Raw genomic sequence first — 21482 nt, 5'->3', positions numbered from 1 at the left:
TAGTTGTATGTACATAAACCTAGAAATACTACATAAACTTTACTCTGAAAGTGTATCGTTAAAATCTACTAAGTTACTTCATAACAGCAAATACTACAGATATATAAAATTTACTTCAAATTTTGAGTAAAATGATGTTCCTGCCTATGAAAAACAAGTAGACTTAATTTGTTTAAATAAATATAACTTAAAACTTAGATGTAATTAAGTAAATGTTACTTAATATCTTCAAAACTTATGTTTTATGGTGAGTAAAACTTGATATTGCAGCATTAAATATTACTTAAATCATCTGAGTGCAGATACTTACAAAGGGTTTTTTGAGTTAATCTTATGAGTTGTTTTTGTCAGATAGGAAGGATTGTTCTTTATAAGACAGAAAAAACAGAGCTCAGGATGTTTTGTTTTGTCAAAGTTTTTCAGATTTCTGATAGTCACAGCAAAACAATTAGGCAGGATTTATGGGTCCCTTCCTCAGCGTTGTACTTATCCTGCTTCAGAAGGACTCGCTGTTTACAGGAGGAGCCGGTTACATGGATTGCTGTAAACTTTGTGCAGTTTATGCAGTCAGCTCCCCGTGATAACTGTAATCTACCGGCATCATAAGTGCAGTTTGTTGCTGGATTAAAGGCGATCCTTGTTGGAACAGAATGAATTAAATGTGAAATGTTTCACTGATAATTAAACCTGCCTCAGCACCGTGTGACTGATTGCTCATTGCTGCACAAACAGTCCTGGTTTTCTTCTGTTTTTAACCACTAAAAGAAGCTTTGTAAGCAGCTGTAGTAAAGACGTAATTCAGTTGAACTTTACACAATAAGTTAACGTCCGCTGAGCCTCTCTGAGAAATCGATTCTTCACCTTTAACGTCTTTGTTTTATTCAGGGATGTATTGGCTTTATACATTACTAAAATGTTTGCAGTGTATTCTATTGAAAACGTTTTAAAACGGCGAACATTTAGTTGATATTTTGCATTATTTTCTCTACAAGCAACACGTGAAAGAGAACCGAGGCCATGACGGAATGTTTTATGTTATTATTTCAGTATTTTCCCGCTTATAGTCACATTCTCAGAGTCATAAAAGATTTTTATTGCCAAGTGATTTTCACATTATGAGGAATTTGTTCTGGTCTGTTTGGTGCAATAAAAACAAACAAACAAAAAAAATATTATAATAAAATATATGTACAGAGTAGAACTGGAATTAAAAACGATCACCGGCACATTCTTTTCATACAGTTTTTATTATTTGTTGAAGGAATTTAAAATTATTTTTTTTTTTAAAAGGACATTCTGCATATCTGCAAATAAGATTCTTATTTGTTCTTGGGTGTTTTGTTTTTTTTCAGATTACCAATGAATGAATTAATGTCTATGAGGTGATGCTGTATCTTTGCTGTCAGTTCCTTTTATTTTTCCTTTATCCTGAAATGCGCAGAGATTTTTTCCCTCTAAAATCGCCTCTATGACAAAGTAAGGAAGGAGAGCTTCCTGGGTAGGGATGGGAATTGAAAAGATTTTTACGATTCCAATTCCATTTTCGATTCTGCTTAACGATTCGGTTCTTTGTCGGTTCCCTTATCGATTCTCATTTGGAGAAAAAGGACAACAAACCGGTCGATTAGCATCAACTTTGTTTAGTTTAGAAGTAACACGAGTCATGACCTCACAAACCCAACAACGGTGAGGTCCACATTGGTCTATCCTGGCCTGGGTAATTTAACTCTTCCTGCTCTGGTGAAAGGAGAAGCTGGAGGTAGAGGTGAACTGGGGGTAGTACCACCAGCCTCTGGCTCTGAGCCAGTCAGGCTCTGTCTCTCATGATTTCATCTAAATGTAATGCCTGAGAAGGCATTCATTTAACCTTAACCGTTACTAACAGCAGCTTTTACAATCAGGCAAATGGTGCTAACATGATAGGCAGTGTTAGTTAGTTAGTTACCTGCAGTGTTAGCCGAGGACATGCTAACGTTGCTAACGTTGCTAACGTTGCTGGGTTCAGATTCACCGACGTTAATCATTCATTCATAGTTATTGCATGTTGGTAGTATTTCCTCCCTTTGGTGAAATATTCACTTTGCAAGTTGCCCTGTTGTCGTCTTTTTTAGGGATGTGTAACCAAACTTTCGAGCGTTTGTACCGCTTGGGCGCCATGTTTACTGTTGGCTGCTGGCTGCGCTGGACTCGCTACGCCCACTGGAATCGATAAGGGAATCGTTTGCAAAATCGCCAAACGATTCCAAGGAATTGAAACACTGGGAACCGGTTCTCAACAAGAACCTGTTTTCGATTCCCATCCCAAGTCCTGGGTGGGCGGGGTCTTCTCGGATCTTTGTGGCTCGTCAGAGGAGAAGGCTCGAGTAGATCTCCTCTGGGCGTGGGGAGCCCCACAGGTCAGGACTCTCTCTGTAAGGGGCTGCACCCCCCATGGAGAGGAAGCTCGGAGGCTGAGATCAAGGCGAGATGGAGAGTGGTTACTCAGCTCAGAGCTTCAGAAAGGTGCGATGAAGAAAGAACTGCCCAAGAAAGGCAAGGCATCTTTATTTATACAGCGCATTTCATACCACAGGCAACTGAATGGGCTTTACATAAAGACAAGGCATTTAAAAGCACAGAAAAACAAGCAATTTAAAGAGAATAAAAATTAAAACACAGTTACAGGGTGCTTGCGCAAGTCTTCAAAGTCTTAATAAGTATGGAATTTTGAAGCACTGTTTTCCAGACCTTGAAAAGTCTTGAATTTTGTGTGAACGTCTTAATAAAGTATGGAAAATAAATGTGTGGTAGAATTTTACAGTATGCTTAAAGGCATTGTGAAATGAGAAATAGGAAGGTAGGCTATAAAACTATAATTTTACTAACTGGTCACGTACTGTGTTAGCCTAATGGGATGATATCCAATCAACGCATGCTTAGCCTAGTCTGGCACATTTTCGTAACGTCACTGCTGAGGTCTATTGACATGTACTTGTGATGTTTTGAAACGTTTTCATCAGTAAAAGCATCATTTACTGTGAATAATGCATTTGTTCATTGAATACTAGCCTATAAAAATGAACATTTCTAATAAACACAGTTGGTGCAATCTCAACCAGTGAAGTAGGCAGCAGGCACACAAGTTACAAGAACATAAAGTTAAGGTCTTGGGGAAAAAAAGTATCAGTTTTTAAAAAAGTCTGGAAAAAGTCTGGAATTTGAATTAGGAAAAAGAGCAAGCACCCTGAGTTAAAAGCAATCAAAGAAGAGGGGAAAAAGAAAAATATAAACTCAACCATAAGCACACGGAAAGAGAAATGTTTTTAACCTGGATGTAAAAGTGCTCACAGTTGGGGCTGATTTCAGTTCTGCTGGTAGTTTGTTCCAGTTGTGAGCAGCATTACAGCTAAAAGCTGCTTCACCGGGTCCAGTTTGAACTCTGGGCTCCACTATCTGACCTGAGTCAGCAGATCTCAGAGCTCTGCTGGGTTTATACTCTGCCAGCAGGTCATTCACGTGTTCTGGACCTGAACCGTTCCGTGATCTGTAGACGAGCAGCAGAACTTTAAAATCTGTTCTGAAACACAACAAACTGTCACACCAGCTTTACCTGCCTGAGAGGATGAACCGGAGAGGCGTGTAATACCCTGCTGGCATCAGATACTCTGCCGGCCCTCAGATACCCTGCTGGCATCAGATACCCTGCCGGCATCAGATACCCTGCCGGCCCTCAGATACCCTGCCGGCCCTCAGATACCCTGCCGGCATCAGATACCCTGCCGGCCCTCAGATACCCTGCCGGCCCTCAGATACCCTGCTGTCATCAGATACCCTGCTGGCCCTCAGATACCCTGCTGGCCCTCAGATACCCTGCCAACCCTCAGATACCCTGCCGGCCCTCAGATACCCTGCCGGCCCTCAGATACCCTGCCGGCATCAGATACCCTGCCGGCCCTCAGATACCCTGCTGGCATCAGATACCCTGCTGGCCCTCAGATACCCTGCCGGCCCTCAGATACCCTGCCGGCCCTCAGATACCCTGCCGGCCCTCAGATACCCTGCCGGCATCAGATACCCTGCCGGCCCTCAGATACCCTGCCGGCCCTCAGATACCCTGCCGGCATCAGATACCCTGCCGGCCCTCAGATACCCTGCCGGCCCTCAGATACCCTGCCGGCATCAGATACCCTGCTGGCCCTCAGATACCCTGCTGGCATCAGATACCCTGCTGGCATCAGATACCCTGCCGGCCCTCAGATACCCTGCTGGCATCAGATACCCTGCTGGCATCAGATACCCTGCCGGCCCTCAGATACCCTGCCGGCATCAGATGCCCTGCCGGCCCTCAGATACCCTGCCGGCATCAGATACCCTGCTGGCATCAGATACCCTGCCGGCCCTCAGATACCCTGCCGGCATCAGATGCCCTGCCGGCCCTCAGATACCCTGCCGGCATCAGATGCCCTGCCGGCCCTCAGATACCCTGCCGGCCCTCAGATACCCTGCTGGCCCTCAGATACCCTGCTGGCATCAGATACCCTGCCGGCCCTCAGATACCCTGCTGGCCCTCAGATACCCTGCTGGCATCAGATACCCTGCCGGCCCTCAGATACCCTGCTGGCCCTCAGATACCCTGCCGGCATCAGATACCCTGCTGGCCCTCAGATACCCTGCCGGCCCTCAGATACCCTGCCGGCCCTCAGATACCCTGCTGGCATCAGATACCCTGCCGGCCCTCAGATACCCTGCCGGCCCTCAGATACCCTGCCGGCCCTCAGATACCCTGCCGGCCCTCAGATACCCTGCCGGCCCTCAGATACCCTGCTGGCCCTCAGATACCCTGCCGGCATCAGATACCCTGCCGGCCCTCAGATACCCTGCCGGCCCTCAGATACCCTGCTGGCCCTCAGATACCCTGCCGGCCCTCAGATACCCTGCCGGCCCTCAGATACCCTGCTGGCATCAGATACCCTGCTGGCCCTCAGATACCCTGCTGGCCCTCAGATACCCTGCCGGCCCTCAGATACCCTGCTGGCCCTCAGATACCCTGCCGGTATCAGATACCCTGCCGGCCCTCAGATACCCTGCTGGCATCAGATACCCTGCCGGCCCTCAGATACCCTGCCGGCCCTCAGATACCCTGCCGGCCCTCAGATACCCTGCTGGCATCAGATACCCTGCCGGCCCTCAGATACCCTGCTGGCATCAGATACCCTGCTGGCATCAGATAACTTGCCGGCCCTCAGATACCCTGCTGGCATCAGATACCCTGCTGGCCCTCAGATACCCTGCCGGCCCTCAGATACCCTGCTGGCATCAGATACCCTGCTGGCCCTCAGATACCCTGCCGGCCCTCAGATACCCTGCTGGCATCAGATACCCTGCCGGCCCTCAGATACCCTGCCGGCCCTCAGATACCCTGCTGGTAACTAACCCGTGACTCCCTGTAGTTGGTAACGATGGGAGTGAAGACGTTTTTCTTTGTCAGAATCCTGTTGTTGATCCTCTAAATGTGCTTTCTCGATATGAAGAATTTATTTGTGCATTTTTTTAAAAGTTCTGCAGGAAGAATGAGTTCTGAAATGTTTATTTTGTGCAAACATTAAAACTGATTTATCGTACGAGGCAGCCGCACGCCTTTAGGAATGTCACACGTACGCACGCTCGTGCGCAGAGATGTGTGTGTGGAGCCACAGCGAAGCTCTAAATGTTCCCGATTGATCTGATAAATGGGAGAATAATTCAAAGTAAATTATCTTCAGCGCAGCTCATTAGAGACGAGTCTCTTTCTATTGATTTTCATACTCTGCTGCGCTGCATCTCCTTTTATTTCAGTCCATTTCTCCTGTTCTTTTCTCTTTTCCTCTTATTTCAGTCCATTTCTCCTGTTCTTTTCTGTCTTTTCCTCCCTATATTTCAGTCCATTTGTCGTCTTTTTCTTTGTCTTGATTCCTCCTCGCTCTCATTTCCTCTTCTCCTCTTTAACCGACTTATTTTGCATCCGGTTTCACTTTATTTCAGCGTTTCGTTCGTTTCTGCCCCTCTTTTCCGTCTCGGTTTCCCTCCATCTCTTCCCTCTTTCTGCTCTCCTTTCCCTCCGTTTCTTGCCGGCAGTAGTAGGCAGCAAATTAGAATCAGATGGTTGTAATCCAATACTTCAAAATCCAGCAGAAACGATGACTCGGGTGTTCTTTGAGCCTCCTCCTCCCTTTAATTCCCCCTCTTCCTCTCAGCGTTGCTCCGTCCTTCTTCTCTTTCGTCCACTTCTCCTCCTCGTCCTCTCTGATGAGGGACACATTTGACGGGGTGCATAATTCATACGCTTCCAGCTTGAGTCGCATCCCTAATGCCCTTAGTATTGATCCGTCTCAGCAAACACAACATATCCCACACACAGGCATTAAAAAACAGACGTTTTCTAACCTGATTTCCTACCCTGCTGTAATTCATTGCTCTCCGACTGCAGCACACAAATGCACTCTATTGATTTTCATTTTATTTGTGTTTCTGAATGTTTGTGTGTGGGGGAGAAGCGTATCCCATTAGCGCGAGAAGCCATTTTACAGGATTCTGTGAGGAGAGCAGCCGGTGGTTCGGTTTGTTTGAACTCTGAGCTTCTAAATCTTTCCCGCACTTCTGTTTGACTCTGATATCACTTCATATCTGGCTTTCGAGCTCTCTGACTTGTGTAAAATCTGTTTCAACCTGCATTAATCAGTCAGTAGAACATCTTGAGGGCTTTGTGATTCAGTTTAAAACCACTTGGATCACTTTTAGACATGATGAAGCTCACCCACAGCAACAGAAGACACTGTAAAACAGAGTGTAATCAGCATTTGTACGGGGCTTTTTTATTAGCTTATGTAAGCTTAATTCGAAATGGTGAAAAACGTGCATTTATCACCACTTTAAAAACAAAGTTGTGAAGCGTTTTACAATAAAATATCAGCTGAATGAGAACCTGAACCTCAGCTGTAAGTCATCAGTGAAGAAAAAGCCACATTTTTAAGATTTTTAAGAACTTTTTTCCTGCCTGATGTCTCCATTTAGGGGCCCAGACACGTTGAGAGTTATGCTTCATGTAAGCTCGCCGTTCTCAGCCTTTAAAGGGACAGTTCGCCTCTTTTGACATGAAGCTGTGTAACATCCCATATCAGCAACATCATTTCTGAACATCTTCTTACCCCCTGCTGCGTCCTGTGAGCAGAGTTCCAGCCTCGTTTTGGTGTTGATGAAGGTAGTCCGGCTAGTTGGCTGGGGTTTAAAAAATAAAGCGTTTTGCTTCTCAGAACAATATGCGTTCAACAGAGTAATACATTTGCATCACAAAATGGTTCTCCAGGAAAAAGTCAGACCTCACAATCTCTTGGCCCTATTTTCTCTCCCTTCGTATCACTGCCTGCTGTGCAGACCGAGCAGCAAACACCGTAACACCTCATCCTGACTGAAAGCGAGCGAAACTGACGCGATACGATGATGAAATTTGGCGAGGACGTCCTGATATGCAGCGTGATGATTTTGTGATTCTATTGGTTCAGAAAGTTCTCACCTGAAACAGCGAGTTCTCCGGCTCCCTTCGGTTCAGATCTTTGTGGTTCGGGTGTTTGGGGTCATAAACCATCGGGTGCTGTTCCACGGCAAAGATCGGCTTCTCCTCGTCCGTTATTCCCTGAGTGATGCTAACCTGTTGCTAACTAGCTTGTCAACAGGAAGCAGCGTGTTCATTTCAACCAATGAGAACGGGCCGCCGCCACCAAATGTCGTCCAGATAGAGACAGCGCGGGCGATTTTATAAGAGGACGGCGTGATCGCTGGACGGAGCGACATCGCTCGCTGCCTGTGAGGACAGGCTGATTGAAAAGTCACTTTATCGCTCGCACGCGCTCAGTCAGGATGAGGTGTTACAGGCGCCAAGAGATTGTGAGGTCTGACTTTTCCCTGGAGAACCATTTTGTGATGCAAATGTATTACTCTGTTGAACGCAAATTGTTTTGAGAAGCAAAACGCTTTATTTTTTAAACCCCAGCCAACTAGCCGGACTACCTTCATCAGCACCAAAACGAGGCTGGAACTCTGCTCACAGGACGCAGCAGGGGGTAAGAAGATGTTCAGAAATGATGTTGCTGATATGGGATGTCATACAGCTTCATGTCAAAAGAGGCGAACTGTCCCTTTAAGCACGGCGCCGTGCATCAGAGTTGGCGTCGCAGCCGCTGGTGCACCTCTTGATTTTATTAAGCTGCTCCAGGGGCGCGTTGGAAAAGCGAAAAGAGCCGCAGGGAAGAACGTGTCAGCAGCTCCGTCCCCACAGGAGTCTGAACCCAAGACGTCTACAGTGTGTGGAGTTACGGTTGCTTATAAATATTATGCTGAGAACGTAATCTCAGCTTTAGGAGCCGTTCATTTGTCCCTCCAGGAAGGCTGCAAGCAGCGATGAGGCTGATTGAAATTGAACTCGGGCCACAAACGAGCTGTAAAAGCCAAAGGTGCACGCAGGGATGCTGCTCCCTGTCTGCTTTAGGTTCAATCAGGTGTCGGGTCTGGTCTGAACTTTCTAAAAGCAGGAAACTTGGCCTCCATCCGCAGGGCCCAGTCATCATCTGTAGCAGCTGGTTGGAAGCTTCTGATTGTCCGACCACGGTGAACGGAGACGGTTTATCCCGTGATGTTCGTTGTTTCCCTGCAGCTCTGTGTTATATGTAGAACAGTTTCGGCTCATAATGAACGATGATGGCCGCTCTACCTCCGCAGTAGGGCGGCCCTGCTGGGGAGGGAGCGCTTTGGAGACTACCCTGAACCTTTGGGCAGCGGCTCGCAGAGCTCAACAAGTGTTTTCTCCCACTTTCCTTCTCCATCATCTCAGGTTTAATACCCACAACTTGAAGTTGAACCGCAGGAATGGTTGCTGCTGTTTGGAAACACAACATTGAAACTCAGACATGCATTATGGGAACTCAGAGTTTGACATCTTTTCACAGTGATTTTACTCGAATGCAGAGAAATATCATGCATAGCTTCAGGATAGCATCAGGATAGCATCAGGATAGCTTCAGGATAGCATCAGGATAGCATCAGGATAGTTTCAGGATAGCATCAGGATAGCATCAGGATAGCATCAGGATAGCATCAGGATAGTTTCAGGATAGCATCAGGATAGCTTCAGGATAGCATCAGGATAGTTTCAGGATAGTTTTAGGATAGCATCAGGATAGTTTCAGGATAGTTTCAGGATAGCATCAGGATAGCTTCAGGATAGCTTCAGGATAGCTTCAGGATAGTTTCAGGATAGTTTTAGGATAGCATCAGGATAGCTTCAGGATAGTTTTAGGATAGCATCAGGATAGCTTCAGGATAGCTTCAGGATAGTTTAATGATAGCTTCAGGATAGCTTCAGGATAGCTTTAGGATAGTTTTAGGATAGCATCAGGATAGCTTCAGGATAGCTTCAGGATAGTTTCAGGATAGCTTCAGGATAGCTTCAGGATAGCTTCAGGATAGTTTCAGGATAGCTTCAGGATAGTTTCAGGATAGCTTCAGGATAGCTTCAGGATAGCATCAGGATAGCTTCAGGATAGTTTCAGGATAGTTTAAGGATAGCTTCAGGATAGCTTCAGGATAGTTTAAGGATAGTTTAAGGATAGTTTAAGGATAGTTTCAGGATAGCTTCAGGATAGTTTCAGGATAGTTTCAGGATAGCTTCAGGATAGTTTAAGGATAGTTTAAGGATAGTTTCAGGATAGCTTCAGGATAGTTTAAGGATAGTTTAAGGATAGTTTCAGGATAGCTTCAGGATAGTTTCAGGATAGCATCAGGATAGCTTCAGGATAGTTTCAGGATAGCTTCAGGATAGCATCAGGATAGTTTCAGGATAGTTTCAGGATAGCTTCAGGATAAAGACGTGGGTGTGAAGCAACTGAAGCTGCCTCAGTCTCATGTTAACAGCCTTGTTGGAGTGTTTTGCATCACCTGCACTCTTTGGATGTCTTGTTGAGTTTGAAAGATGTAAAATATGCACAAACTTCACTTTGTAGAAGAGATCAATGAACTGATCTTTGCTGTTTCAGTTTGGTAAATAGAAGCTAATGATGCTGTCAATGCCAAAGGTGGATTATTACATCGTTCTAACTCTAATCTTCTGGTGCAAAGAGAAAACAAAGTCTATCATGTTGTTTCTCAAGTTTTAATCCAACAGCTCTGATTTAACATGTGAAGAATGAAATTTTGATTAGCATCATACTTTGTGTCTGGGACATCAGCCTCAATAACTCAGCAAGACATGCATCCGTGTTTGGGTTTCAGAACTTTCCTGCCACATAGTGTTCAGGATAAAAACGCCTTCTTTAAGATTCTCTGCGAGCGTGTCGCTCCACAGCTGATGTTCTCCTCTTTCTGTCCGCAGGCCTTCGTAGCGACCGGCACCAACCTCTCGCTTCAGTTCTTTCCAGCCAACCTGCACGGAGATCAGAGGCAGGTTCCCACGAGGGAATACGTCGACTTTGAAAGAGAGACGGGAAAGGTAGGACGAGTCCCACGTTTCTCTGTTCCGTCTGACAGCGTGAGAAGAAATAAAAATGCATCTTCAACCGTCCAGAGAGCTTCTGATGGGTCGTGTAGACCGGACTGATTTAACTTAGAGACTGTGGAACTTCAACGGAGCTAAAATTGGAGAAACACAATCATCTCCGTCTGCTCTTCTGCTTTCTGTTCCTGTCTTATTTCAAGAAATGAAAATGACAGAAAGCTTCCCGTGTGTCAGAGCAACATACGTGCACGTGCTCTCATCTCATGTGCGCATCCTCCCTGCAGCCCGAATCAGAGCGTGGACGGTTGAATAAGAGCGATCCATCGTTTTGTTAGCATCGTGTTTTGCACAGTTGAACCTTTAAATCGGTGCTGGGTGTTTATCCAACACATGAATCAGAGCCTGATCCTTTAGCCCTCCTGTTGTCTTGCGGGTCAAAAGTGAGCCACCACCATGTTTAGCCATAAAGTTCACTGTTTTTTTCCCTTTCAATATAATTAATTCAGAAGTAATTACTTCACATTTATATAATAGCAATAATAAACCTTTATTATGTAAAAGAAAACTGAGAAAACAAGAAAACTGTTGGTCCGACTGACAGTTGGTTTGTGGTTAAAAAAAAAAAAGTGTAATCCTGAAAACTGGTGATTGTCTTTTTGTATTGTGTAACAAAAAATACATGATAAAAAATGTATTGAATTGAGTTGAATAGATAAATAACAGGTGGTTTCATCATACAAAATAGATTTTGGATTTAAAATTCAATTAAGTTGCTTTATTTTGGGGCTTTGGTAGGACAAAGGGGAGTAAACACAATGTTAGGACCGCACAAAGGGTTAAAGATGAAGATTCCTTTATTGTCGCATCGTGCAGGGAAGTTCAGAGACTTTAGAGATCTGAGAAGATGTTAGTTTGCTGCTGTCGTCAAGGTGATTCCCGCTGCTGAGAACAGTGGTGCTGCAGTGTTTATGTGTGGTAATTGTCTCCCCTGGCGCCAAGCTTGTTGTGCGTGTGTGTGTGTGCACGTGTGTGTGTGCACGTGTGCGTGTGCATGTGTGTGTCAGGCAGCCCTCCACGGACACTGGCCAGCTGAAATGAATGCCGGCTGGCGGCTCATTAAAAATGCATTCTGAGAAATCGATGGACCTTCGTGCCCCCAGGCTGACGGACTAATCTCACACCGTTAATTATTTAACACGAGTGTCCTCACGGTTGGAAGCTGTGTGTGTGTGTGTGTGTGTGTGTGTGTGTGTGTGTGTGCGTGGCTGGGAGGTGTGTTTGTGTGTGAGCCGGTAAGACGATATCCTCAGCCTGTGGCACCTCAGCAGTGCTCACAGGTGTATGAAGTTTTAATGAGGCCACCAGTCGAAATGTAAAGGAGTTTCAGTCGTTCTGTAGATCTGAAGCCAAAGAGCTGCGTCTCCTGCTCAGTTTCTCTGACACACGTGCACACACAAACGTGCACACTTTGATAAACACGCTGACGGTCTGCTTTTTCGATCCAGGCGACGAACAAGTCGTTACAGCAGCTCGGTTCATTCGGATCTGAGGTTCTGACGAGCGTTTCAAGCTTTTATGTAATATTAATCTTTATTCCGCTTCCGTGAAATATCTCATTACACTTAATATCAGACACAACTGCCTAACAAGTACCATTTCAGCCAGATATAGGGACTTGTTTTGATACAATACATCTGGAATATCTTGTTAAGTGAAAAAGTCTTGAAAACAAATTGTTTTGAGTCATATTTCATATGAAACTTTTTTTTTTACACTTGAAGAGGTTTTTAAGCTAATTTCAAGATCACTTTTATCTCAAAAGTCCTAAATATCACATCTTATTTCAAGAAATCTTGACAAGCCGATTTTCACTAGTTCCATTGGCAGATTTTTTTTTGCTTATTTCAAGCAAAAACGTCTTTTATTTGTTGTTTTTCTTACTTATTTTCATTTTTCCAGTGTGCAGAAACACGTCTTTGCTGTTAGTTCCTTTTATTTTTCCTTTATCCTGAAGTCTGCTTTTTCGATCCAGGCGACGAACAAGTCGTTACAGCAGCTCGGTTCATTCGGATCTGAGGTTCTGACGAGCGTTTCAAGCTTTTATGTAATATTAATCTTTATTCCGCTTCCGTGAAAAACAACGTGAGAGTGCAGAGCGGCTTTCTGAGAGGGGGAAGAAACTTCTCTCTGCTTTTTCAGCCTTTAATTGTGGACGTTTGGCTGCTCTGTGGGCTCTGGTTTCACACACACAGCCTCCACATCCCAGCAGATCTCCCTGCAGAATACGACTGTCAGGCCGAGGCAGAGCTCTCGTGCACGTTTGCAACTTCTTCTCTTAATTACTGTCTCTGATGCTGAGGCTTCGTTACTCTGTGTGTTAAAGCAAACTTCTTTTTGCAGATGAAAAACACTCAAAGAACACGGGCCGCTGCTTTTTAAGGCAGCACCACGATGAACAGTGAAATCACGGGTGAATTAACCGTGAATTTGTGCCGTTTAATCCCTTAACGCCTGAATTTCTATAGCTGTATATAAAAAAATGTTTTGTGTGTGTTTTAGCCTTTAAGTAGATGGTAAATAATGCTGAGATTATTAATTTCCCTTTTGCACAAAAAATAAATAGAAAATTTGGTATGTTGCAAATTTGCGACACCAGGCATAATGGACAATAATAAGATAACAACAACGCAGTAATATAACAGTGAAAAAAACATGTTTTTTTATTCACCCTTTTTTTTTTTAAACATATTTATTTATATAAAGGTTCCTAGGTCCGTAGTGAATATGGACTAACCGGCATTGGGGGAATAAAGATGCTATCTCAGCTGGCTGATTGAGTCAAACGGTTTGTTGCACATATGCGACAATAGGCGTTAAGGGGTTAAATGTCATTAGTTCTGCAGGAGAGACTAAACAGAAGTTTTAGTTATTGGTGCTGAAGCCCAGAGAGAGAAACTGTCAGAAGTGGCCATGAATATAAGATCCAGATGTCATCTTTGACCCGGATCAACATGTCAGAACTGGGTTTTATCACCTTCAGAATATGCAGAGACACTTTAGTTTCCTCCAGAATCCATCCCGGTGATGCTCTTCTTTCTGCCCCCCCCCCCCCCCCCCCCCCCCCACAGCGGCTCCAGAACTCAGCTGGTTCTGACCCGGGCTGGAAAGGGAACCCATATCACGGCAGTTTAAAGACTTTCTGTCGGCTTCAGAAGACATTTTAAGATTCTTTTAGTAGTTTCAGTCCTGACTTTTTTTTTTATCAGAGCTGCTTTTATATTCTGAGCCTATCAGAACCGTCAGGTTCTTCTGGGTTTTTAACGGTCCCTGAAGTCAGAACCAGAAGCCAGAAACCAGGCTTCCTGTGACTGTGGAACAGAGGATCATTACATTATTCGTTTTGTTCTGGCCTTTATTTGAACTGATTTGTGTTTCTACCCTTTTACTTCTGCTCACACTTTGTTTTTTTAATCCTGTTTTATTCATACTTTGTTCTTAGTTGTGCTGTGCATTTATTTAAAGTTTTTACCTGATTTTTTTCCTCACTTTTCCTCTTCCGCCCCAGTTTGAACTGTCAGAAAAAGGAAAGTACAGTCAGCCGTGATCACCTGGCAAAGCTCCCGAACGTTTATTTATCTCAGGACATCATTTCATGGACATATTAATGCAAAGATTTACTGTGGCGTTCCTTGGTGTGCAGCGCAGAGTAACTTTGGATCATACAGAAGTTTTCTGTGTCGTGTGAAGGTTAAAAGGAGGAAGATGAACTGCAGAACAGCAGAGAAAGACAGATTTAAGGCTACCGTGTCGTCATTTGTCACCTCTTTCTTTTCTTTTTAGTTTCCTTATTTTTCTTTCTGTTCACACTTTTCCTCCCTCCATCCCTCCCTCTTTCTCTCAGCTCCCTGTACTTCTTTGCATTCGTCCATCCGCTGTACATCCCCCGCTCCCCCTTTCCCGCCCGTTTCCAAACACAGATGGTGCCAAACCAGAAGGGTAGCACAGCCAGGTTAAACTTGGCGACTGAATTTAATGTGTTTGTGTTTGAGAGACACAGAGAGGAGTGTATGAGCTCTCTGTGCAGCCTAATGGGAGCCAGCTGTGGAGGAGGTTCATTTTGGTGCTAGCTGCTAATGTGCTAGCAGGCATTATCCCTTTGCTGGACAACTTTAGCATCAGTTTAATCGAATTTTTAAGGTGTCACATTCAAACACTGTTAAAGTATCTCGGTATTTATATTGGAAACTGATTTAATGTTGGAAACAGTAGCTGTGGAGGAGGTTCATTTTGGTGCTAGCTGCTAATGTGCTAGCAGGGATTATCCCTGTGCTGGACAACTTTAGCATCAGTTTAATCGAATTTTTAAGGTGTCACATTCAAACACTGTTAAATTATCACTGTAATTATATTGGAAACTGATTTAATGTTGGAAACAGTAGCTGTGGAAGAGGTTCATTTTGGTGCTAGCTGCTAATGTGCTAGCAGGCATTATCCCTGTGCTGGACAACTTTAGCATCAGTTTAATCAAATTTTTAAGGTGTCACATTCAAACACTGTTAAAGTATCTCTGTATTTATATTGGAAACTGATTTAATGTTGGAAACATTAGCTTTGGAGGAGGTTCATTTTGGTGCTAGCTGCTAATGTGCTAGCAGGCATTAACCCTGTGCTGGACAACTTTAACATCAGTTTGACTGAATTTTTAAGGTGTCACATTCAAACACTGTTAAATTATCTCTGTATTTATATTGGAAACTGATTTAATGTTGTAAACTGTAGCATAAAAGTAATATCTTTGCATGTTTTTGGTTATTTACGTAACGGTAAAACACTGAGATGGTTTCAGAAGAGCTTTTCATGCTGAAAAAGTTTGTGGATGAACTGCAGCTCATGAATCTGTCATGACAAACTTCTCTGCATCGTTCTTACTACAACTCTGACAAACTTTTCATGCGAAATAGAATTCTTGTGATTCCTGTGGTTGTCGCGTTGCCCTCCACCGAAGAGAGAACTAGAGAAGAAGAATGTGAGCGTTTCTCTGTGTTTGACACGAACCTACAACGTTTCCTAAAACTTTCTGTCAAACTGGATCGAGAATAAAGGAAAAACTCTTTAAATTCATTAATCATAAATTCATATATTTACTTATATATAAGTGTATGTATGTATATATATATATATATATATATATATATATATATATATATATATATATATATATATGTGTGTATGTATGTATATATATATATATATATATATATATATATATATATATATATATATATATGTATGTATATATATCCGAGATCCGTTTCTCGCGTTGTTTGTGGTTTTCTTTGTGTGAGCGAACTGTTGAGCTTTTTTTTTTAACTGTGTGTGACTGTGAGTAGGAGAAAACTGTACAGAAAAAGCACTTTTAACCTTTTTATTCTGCAGCTGAATCAAACAGCATGAAGGAAAGATTTAGAACTAAAGGCATCGAGGTGTGGAGGCCTCATTAAGAGAGTAAAACCTGGGTTCAGTTCTACAAATAGTTCAACATACTGAAGAAAAATAGCTTTTTATTTGAGGATTTAACGTTAGAAAAGACTCCATGTTTTACTGATGAAGCCTGTGCCTCTGGGTGGGGGGTGGGGGGGGGGTGGGGTTGTGGCGCCTGCTTAGTTTCAAATCCTGACACACATTTGTGCGACGTGTACAAAAGCAACACACAAACAGCAAAGACAACGTGAAACAGAGAGGCAGCAGCAGGCAGATTAGTGGTTGGGGTTGGGGGGGTAAATGAGAAGCATATGAGTGTCTGTCGGCAACGTTATGCTGAAGATGGAGGAGCTCAGGACAGAAGCACGCAGGTGTGGGGCTTCAGTCAGTTTTTTTTTTAGTGTACAAACTGAAGGATTTTGGCTTTTTTGGCTTTTTATTGCAATAGAAACTAGGGCTGGGCGAGTTAACTCGTCATTATTGCGTTAACTCGTTAATTATTTAACGTCGATAAATATTTTGTTGCGCATTGACACAGATTTTATGTATTATTATATTTCAAAAACATTTTTAGAGGGCTTTTGTGCCTTTATTGATAGGAAAGTTCAGAGAGACAGGAAGCAGGGGGCAGAGAGAGGGGGAACAACATGCAGCACTGATGCGGTACTCGAACCGGGGGCCAGCTGCAGCGAAGACTATAGCCTGTGTACATGGGGCGCCTGCTCAACCCACTACGCCACGGACCACCTGTTTTATTATTTGTTTTATTTTGTAAAAGTCTGTTGCTCACAGGCTTTTATTTTGTAAAAGTCTGTTGCTGTCTGCTGTGGAACAGGAAAAGAAAGTAATCGGCGGATCCACCAAACATGGCGAAGGGTACGGAACTTTTACTCGGCCATTTTCATGTTAAAGTTCTTCCAGACGGCGGAGTCGACAGAACCAAAGTCGTCTGTAAACACTGCCAAGTTGAATTGTCTTCTCAGCGTAGTAGTTCCAGTCTAAAATATCACTTAAAGGCAAAACACACAACTGATAGCAGCAAGTCATTCAAGGAAACAGACAGTGGAGCGAGGCTTCTACATAAAAACTACAGAAAGATGCTGATGTTAAAAGTGTGTTTGCACAACAAATGTTATGGCACTTTCATTCATATGGCAGCACATTTAAAATAAAGCTAAATGCTAAAAGCTATACGCTACTTTTGGATTCATTTTTGGATTTTGCATACAAATGCGATTAATCGCAATTAATCAGGGAAATCATGTGATTAATTAGATTAAACATTTTAATCGCCCCCCCCCCCCCCCCAAAAAAAAAAAATTGGGAATTTTTTGGGAATTTAAAAAAAAGATATGTAAATAAATAAAACCTGCGTTAATGCATGATAAAATATTTATCTGTTTTAAATAATTAACGATTTAACGCGATAATAATAAGTTAACTCACCCAGCTCTACTATTTTGCTAGTGTCTCCATTTGGTGGGTGACTTTTCTCTGCTAATGAGAGCCGTGTTGGATCTCAGGAGAGTCTTTAGAGTCTCCAGAATCTGTGCATAAAGGACCAGATTGCGTCTGTGGTATCCCCTGACAACTTTACCTGCATTCAAACGGTAACCGGTGCTTCAAACAGGTTGTGTCGGCTCAGTTTTCTGTGCCCGGAAACCTTGGCTGGGATCGTTGCTCCCAGAGTTGCAGATGTTAGACTTTAGCTGACAGATTCCCAGTTTACAGTCTTTGTTTGCTATTCAGAGGGACCTCGCTGTGAATAGTTCCCCTCCCGACTTCCCTTCTTAACACGTAATGTCAAATATCTGGATGCCATCACTGTCCCAGTGGATAAAAGTTATAACAGAGTCATAAAAGTCAATGAAAATGTGACACAAGTTGGTACAGCAGCATCAAATAGATATTTTACTGCACTTTTGCAGCAGTGCACCAAAGCAGAGAAAAAGAAAGTACTAGAATGAATAAAATGAGATACAGAAAAGATGACTAATTCAGCTTTAGGCTGAAAGTGTTCAGTTCCAGCTTATCGCTGCCAGATTATCAATGTCAACAAGACCTGTGCCAAAATACTCCAACTTCTAAATCAAGATTAACATGAAAACTGCTGCAATGGCCCACATCTGTTTCCATGTTTCATGCCGTTTCATCTCTACCCTTGTGAGTTCTTCTGCTGACAGGTTCAGGTGTGTTCAGGGTTTTTCACTCGGCTGAAATGTGCCTCTTCTTCTAACTTCCTGCTCTGCACTGAGCTCCACCTGGACCAGTGTTGCCAGATCCTGTGACAGAAACCAGTGACTCGATCTCTGGAAACAAGCCCAAAGGTCCCTCATCATAAAACTGGAAACTGGACCCAGAACATGCGACGTAAAGCAGCGCCGTGTGTCCCAAGATGCTGTGAAACGGTCCCAAGGACCACCAACTCCAACCGGTCGGGTTCTGGAAGAACCTTTCGGGACATTTAAATAAAGGCGTTTTGAACAGTTTAAGTTAATGCTCCCCCATCCAAAGAGCACCCCAGTGAATATCAGGATGAGTTCAGGAGGCGCTCTGTTCAGTTTTCTAAGGACAGGCTGTCTCACAGCCAAACTATTTCCTATCAGCAGGTCGAGGAAGCTGTGGTTGATTGGGGAAAAATGACTTTTCTGGATGTTAAAGCTAAAGTCTGGTTGTGTGCTCATTCAAATGAAGAGCTTTTCAGTCAGCGTTCTTCACTGTATTCTCATAAGTATCTCAGAAAAGATGTAAAAGTTGCTGCTCAGAATCTCTTTGAGACACAGGAAACCCCCTAAAATCAGCTCTGCTGCCTTCTAATTTATGCATCAGCTTCCAGGATTCTCCTCTCACAGCAGCATCGTGCACGTGTGCGTGTGTGTGTGTGTGTGTGTGTGTGTGTGTGTGTGTGTGTGTGTGCAGTATTATATTTCCTTCTGAACGGAAGCTGTGCCATCAGTGCGTGACTTGTTAGTGACATCATCAAAGGCAGACCACTAATTGGTTCCCTCTGCTACTGCCGCTCTCAGTGTATGTGTGTGCATGTGTGTGTGTGTATGTGTGCATGTGTGTGTGTGTGTGTACGCAGTTTTTACATGTTATACACTCCGAGCTTTCAGTGTATTGTAATGATGTTTGTTTCATTTATATCAGTTGAAGTGAATCTGAGCCTCACAGGGATATAAAAGCACCATAAAACCTCCTCTCTCTACACACACACACACACACTCACGCACACACCCACACGCACACACTCACACACACACACACACACACACACACACACACACACATGCACACACAGAGTATCAGATTGCGTGCTCCAGCCTCAGATCAATGACCACACCCACTCCCACAATGCCCTTTTCCACCCACTTTCTGTGCATGTTTTGTGTTGCCATCACGTCTTTGTGTTTGGGTGAATACTCTGCACGTGTGCACGTGTGCAAGCACGGCTGAAGCCAAAAGGTTCTGAGGGAGTTCAGTCATTCTGGTGTGAAATCCAGCAGGTGTGTGTCAGAGTCTGCTGTCTGCAGCTCACCTGGACCTCAGGTGTGTGTGTGTGTGTGTGTGTGTCCCAGCTTCTTACGCACTTTTTTGGTTTCTAAATTATCTTTGTTTCCTAAATTGTCTTTGTTTCCTAAATTGTCTTTGTTTTGTCTTTGTTTTCTAAATTGTCTTTGTTTTGTCTTTGTTTCCTAAATTGTCTTTGTTTTGTCTTTGTTTCCTAAATTGTCTTTGTTTCCTAAATTGTCTTTGTTTCCTAAATTGTCTTTGTTTCCTAAATTGTCTTTGTTTCCTAAATTGTCTTTGTTTTCTAAATTGTCTTTGTTTTCTAAATTGTCTTTGTTTCCCAAATTGTCTTTGTTTCCTAAATTGTCTTCCCATTTGTCTCGGTACCTAACCTACCGCACTTACTCTAGCACTAGTTCTGCTCTTAGCTGTTTGGTTTTTGAAGGAAATGCACTTCTGATTTCTTGTGACCTGAAGTTATTTTGCCCACCGATGTGGAACACACTTATTGTAAGTCGCTTTGGATAAAAGCGTCTGCAGAATGACCATAATGTGATGTAATGTAATGTGTTCCTGCTCCTCTGAGGTCCACATGTCCTCACAAAGACAGAAACATCCTTTTTCCAGTTGGTCAGCTCTATCATTTATCAGCAGTTCTGTTTACGGCTGTAATTTGAATAAAGGACAACGGCTTCGGTTTGGAACGTTGGCCTCAACATGAGAGCAAAGATCATTGCTGCGTTCAGAGGAGACGCTTTTTCAAATTTCCATCCAGCTTAAGTTCTATCAGAGGATTTGTAGGAAAGATAATGACCCAGATTCTTTTTTTTTTTTACTCTTAACATCACGATGAGCGTTGTTGTTGAAGGTTTTATAATGTTATTTTCTTTAGAAAAGGGAACTCTTAATGAGCTCATTTACAGAAAAAGAGCTGCTTGATGCTGAACTTTCTCTTCTTTCATGACTTTGGAGAAACAAAGCTTGCATACACACAGGATAACCAGCCTGGAACACTGGGTAATGTGATTAAAGTCACAAGCTGTCCCTCCACATGCAGCAGATGTGAGTAGGAGAAGGTGAATGGAAAGGGTTAAACGAAAGGAAAACATATGTTAATGTTCAGGCGTGAACTTTAAAGTTTAACATTTTCTTGAGTTCCAAAGATTAAAACACGTGACTCCCGAGCTATTTAAAGTCTGAGCTGACCGATAATGAACTCTTCCCAGATATAGTAAGTAAGTAAGTAAGTTTTATTTGCATGAATGATCAGCTCCGAATAATTTTGTGACACCATTTTCCTGAGTTTGGAGATTTTTCTCAGTTGAAAAAAAGCAGTTTTTGGTCAGCAGTTTGACGTGTCTTTGTCAAACATCCAGGTTTCTTAGGCTCGGTTTAACAGACTGGCCCAAGTCACCCAAGTACTGGTTAATCCCTGGCATGGAGTCATCAGGGGCAATAACCAGTGTTTCTGTTTTTGTCCACATTTAGCTGCGAGGTGTTATCATTTAGCCATCGTTTTATCTCCACCAAACAATGAACTAAGGAATTTAGCCTCTGGAGCTCAGTTGGCTTGAAAGAGCAGTAAAGCTGGATATCAGCAAATATGTGGTGCGAAACATCAGAAAACCTCTGGATGATTTTTCCCAAAGGGATCAAACACAGCAAAAATAATACAGAACCCAAGACAGAACCTTGAGGGACTCCACACAACAGATCTGCTGACTCAGACCTTCTTTGGTTAGCTGTGACACTAAAAGTACGCCCAGAAAGGTATGACGAGATGTAATGTCGTGATGAATTTGATCACATCCTCGGTTAGCTCAAGCCTTTTCAGTCCAAACTCCCCGTGTTTGCTGTGCAGTAAAAACTAAAGAATCATTGTTATCACCACTGGTGGTGAATGCATATGAGGCAGGTGCACGTTACACAGGTTAGTGTTGGTGTGCGTCATCACAAGCTGCGACTGGGACATCTTCCCTTTGTGCTCTCT

The 21482-nt window shown here is 43.3% G+C and overlaps 1 protein-coding gene across 4 annotated transcripts in view; it reads left to right on the top strand.

Moving 5' to 3' along the window:
* Positions 1–21482, top strand: part of cbfb (core-binding factor subunit beta) — a 59592-nt gene that overhangs the window by 3767 nt on the left and 34343 nt on the right. For all 4 annotated transcript variants that reach the window (XM_075470743.1, XM_075470742.1, XM_075470745.1 and 1 more), the window contains exon 3: positions 10379–10495. In XM_075470743.1, the coding sequence (XP_075326858.1) occupies positions 10379–10495 (117 nt within the window). The remainder of the gene's footprint in view (positions 1–10378; positions 10496–21482) is intronic.

This window comes from Odontesthes bonariensis, chromosome 7 (genome assembly GCF_027942865.1).
Source record: "Odontesthes bonariensis isolate fOdoBon6 chromosome 7, fOdoBon6.hap1, whole genome shotgun sequence".
NCBI lineage: Eukaryota > Metazoa > Chordata > Actinopteri > Atheriniformes > Atherinopsidae > Odontesthes > Odontesthes bonariensis.
The sequence above is the reverse complement of the archived record's forward strand: the minus strand, read 5'-3'. Positions and strand labels throughout refer to the sequence as shown.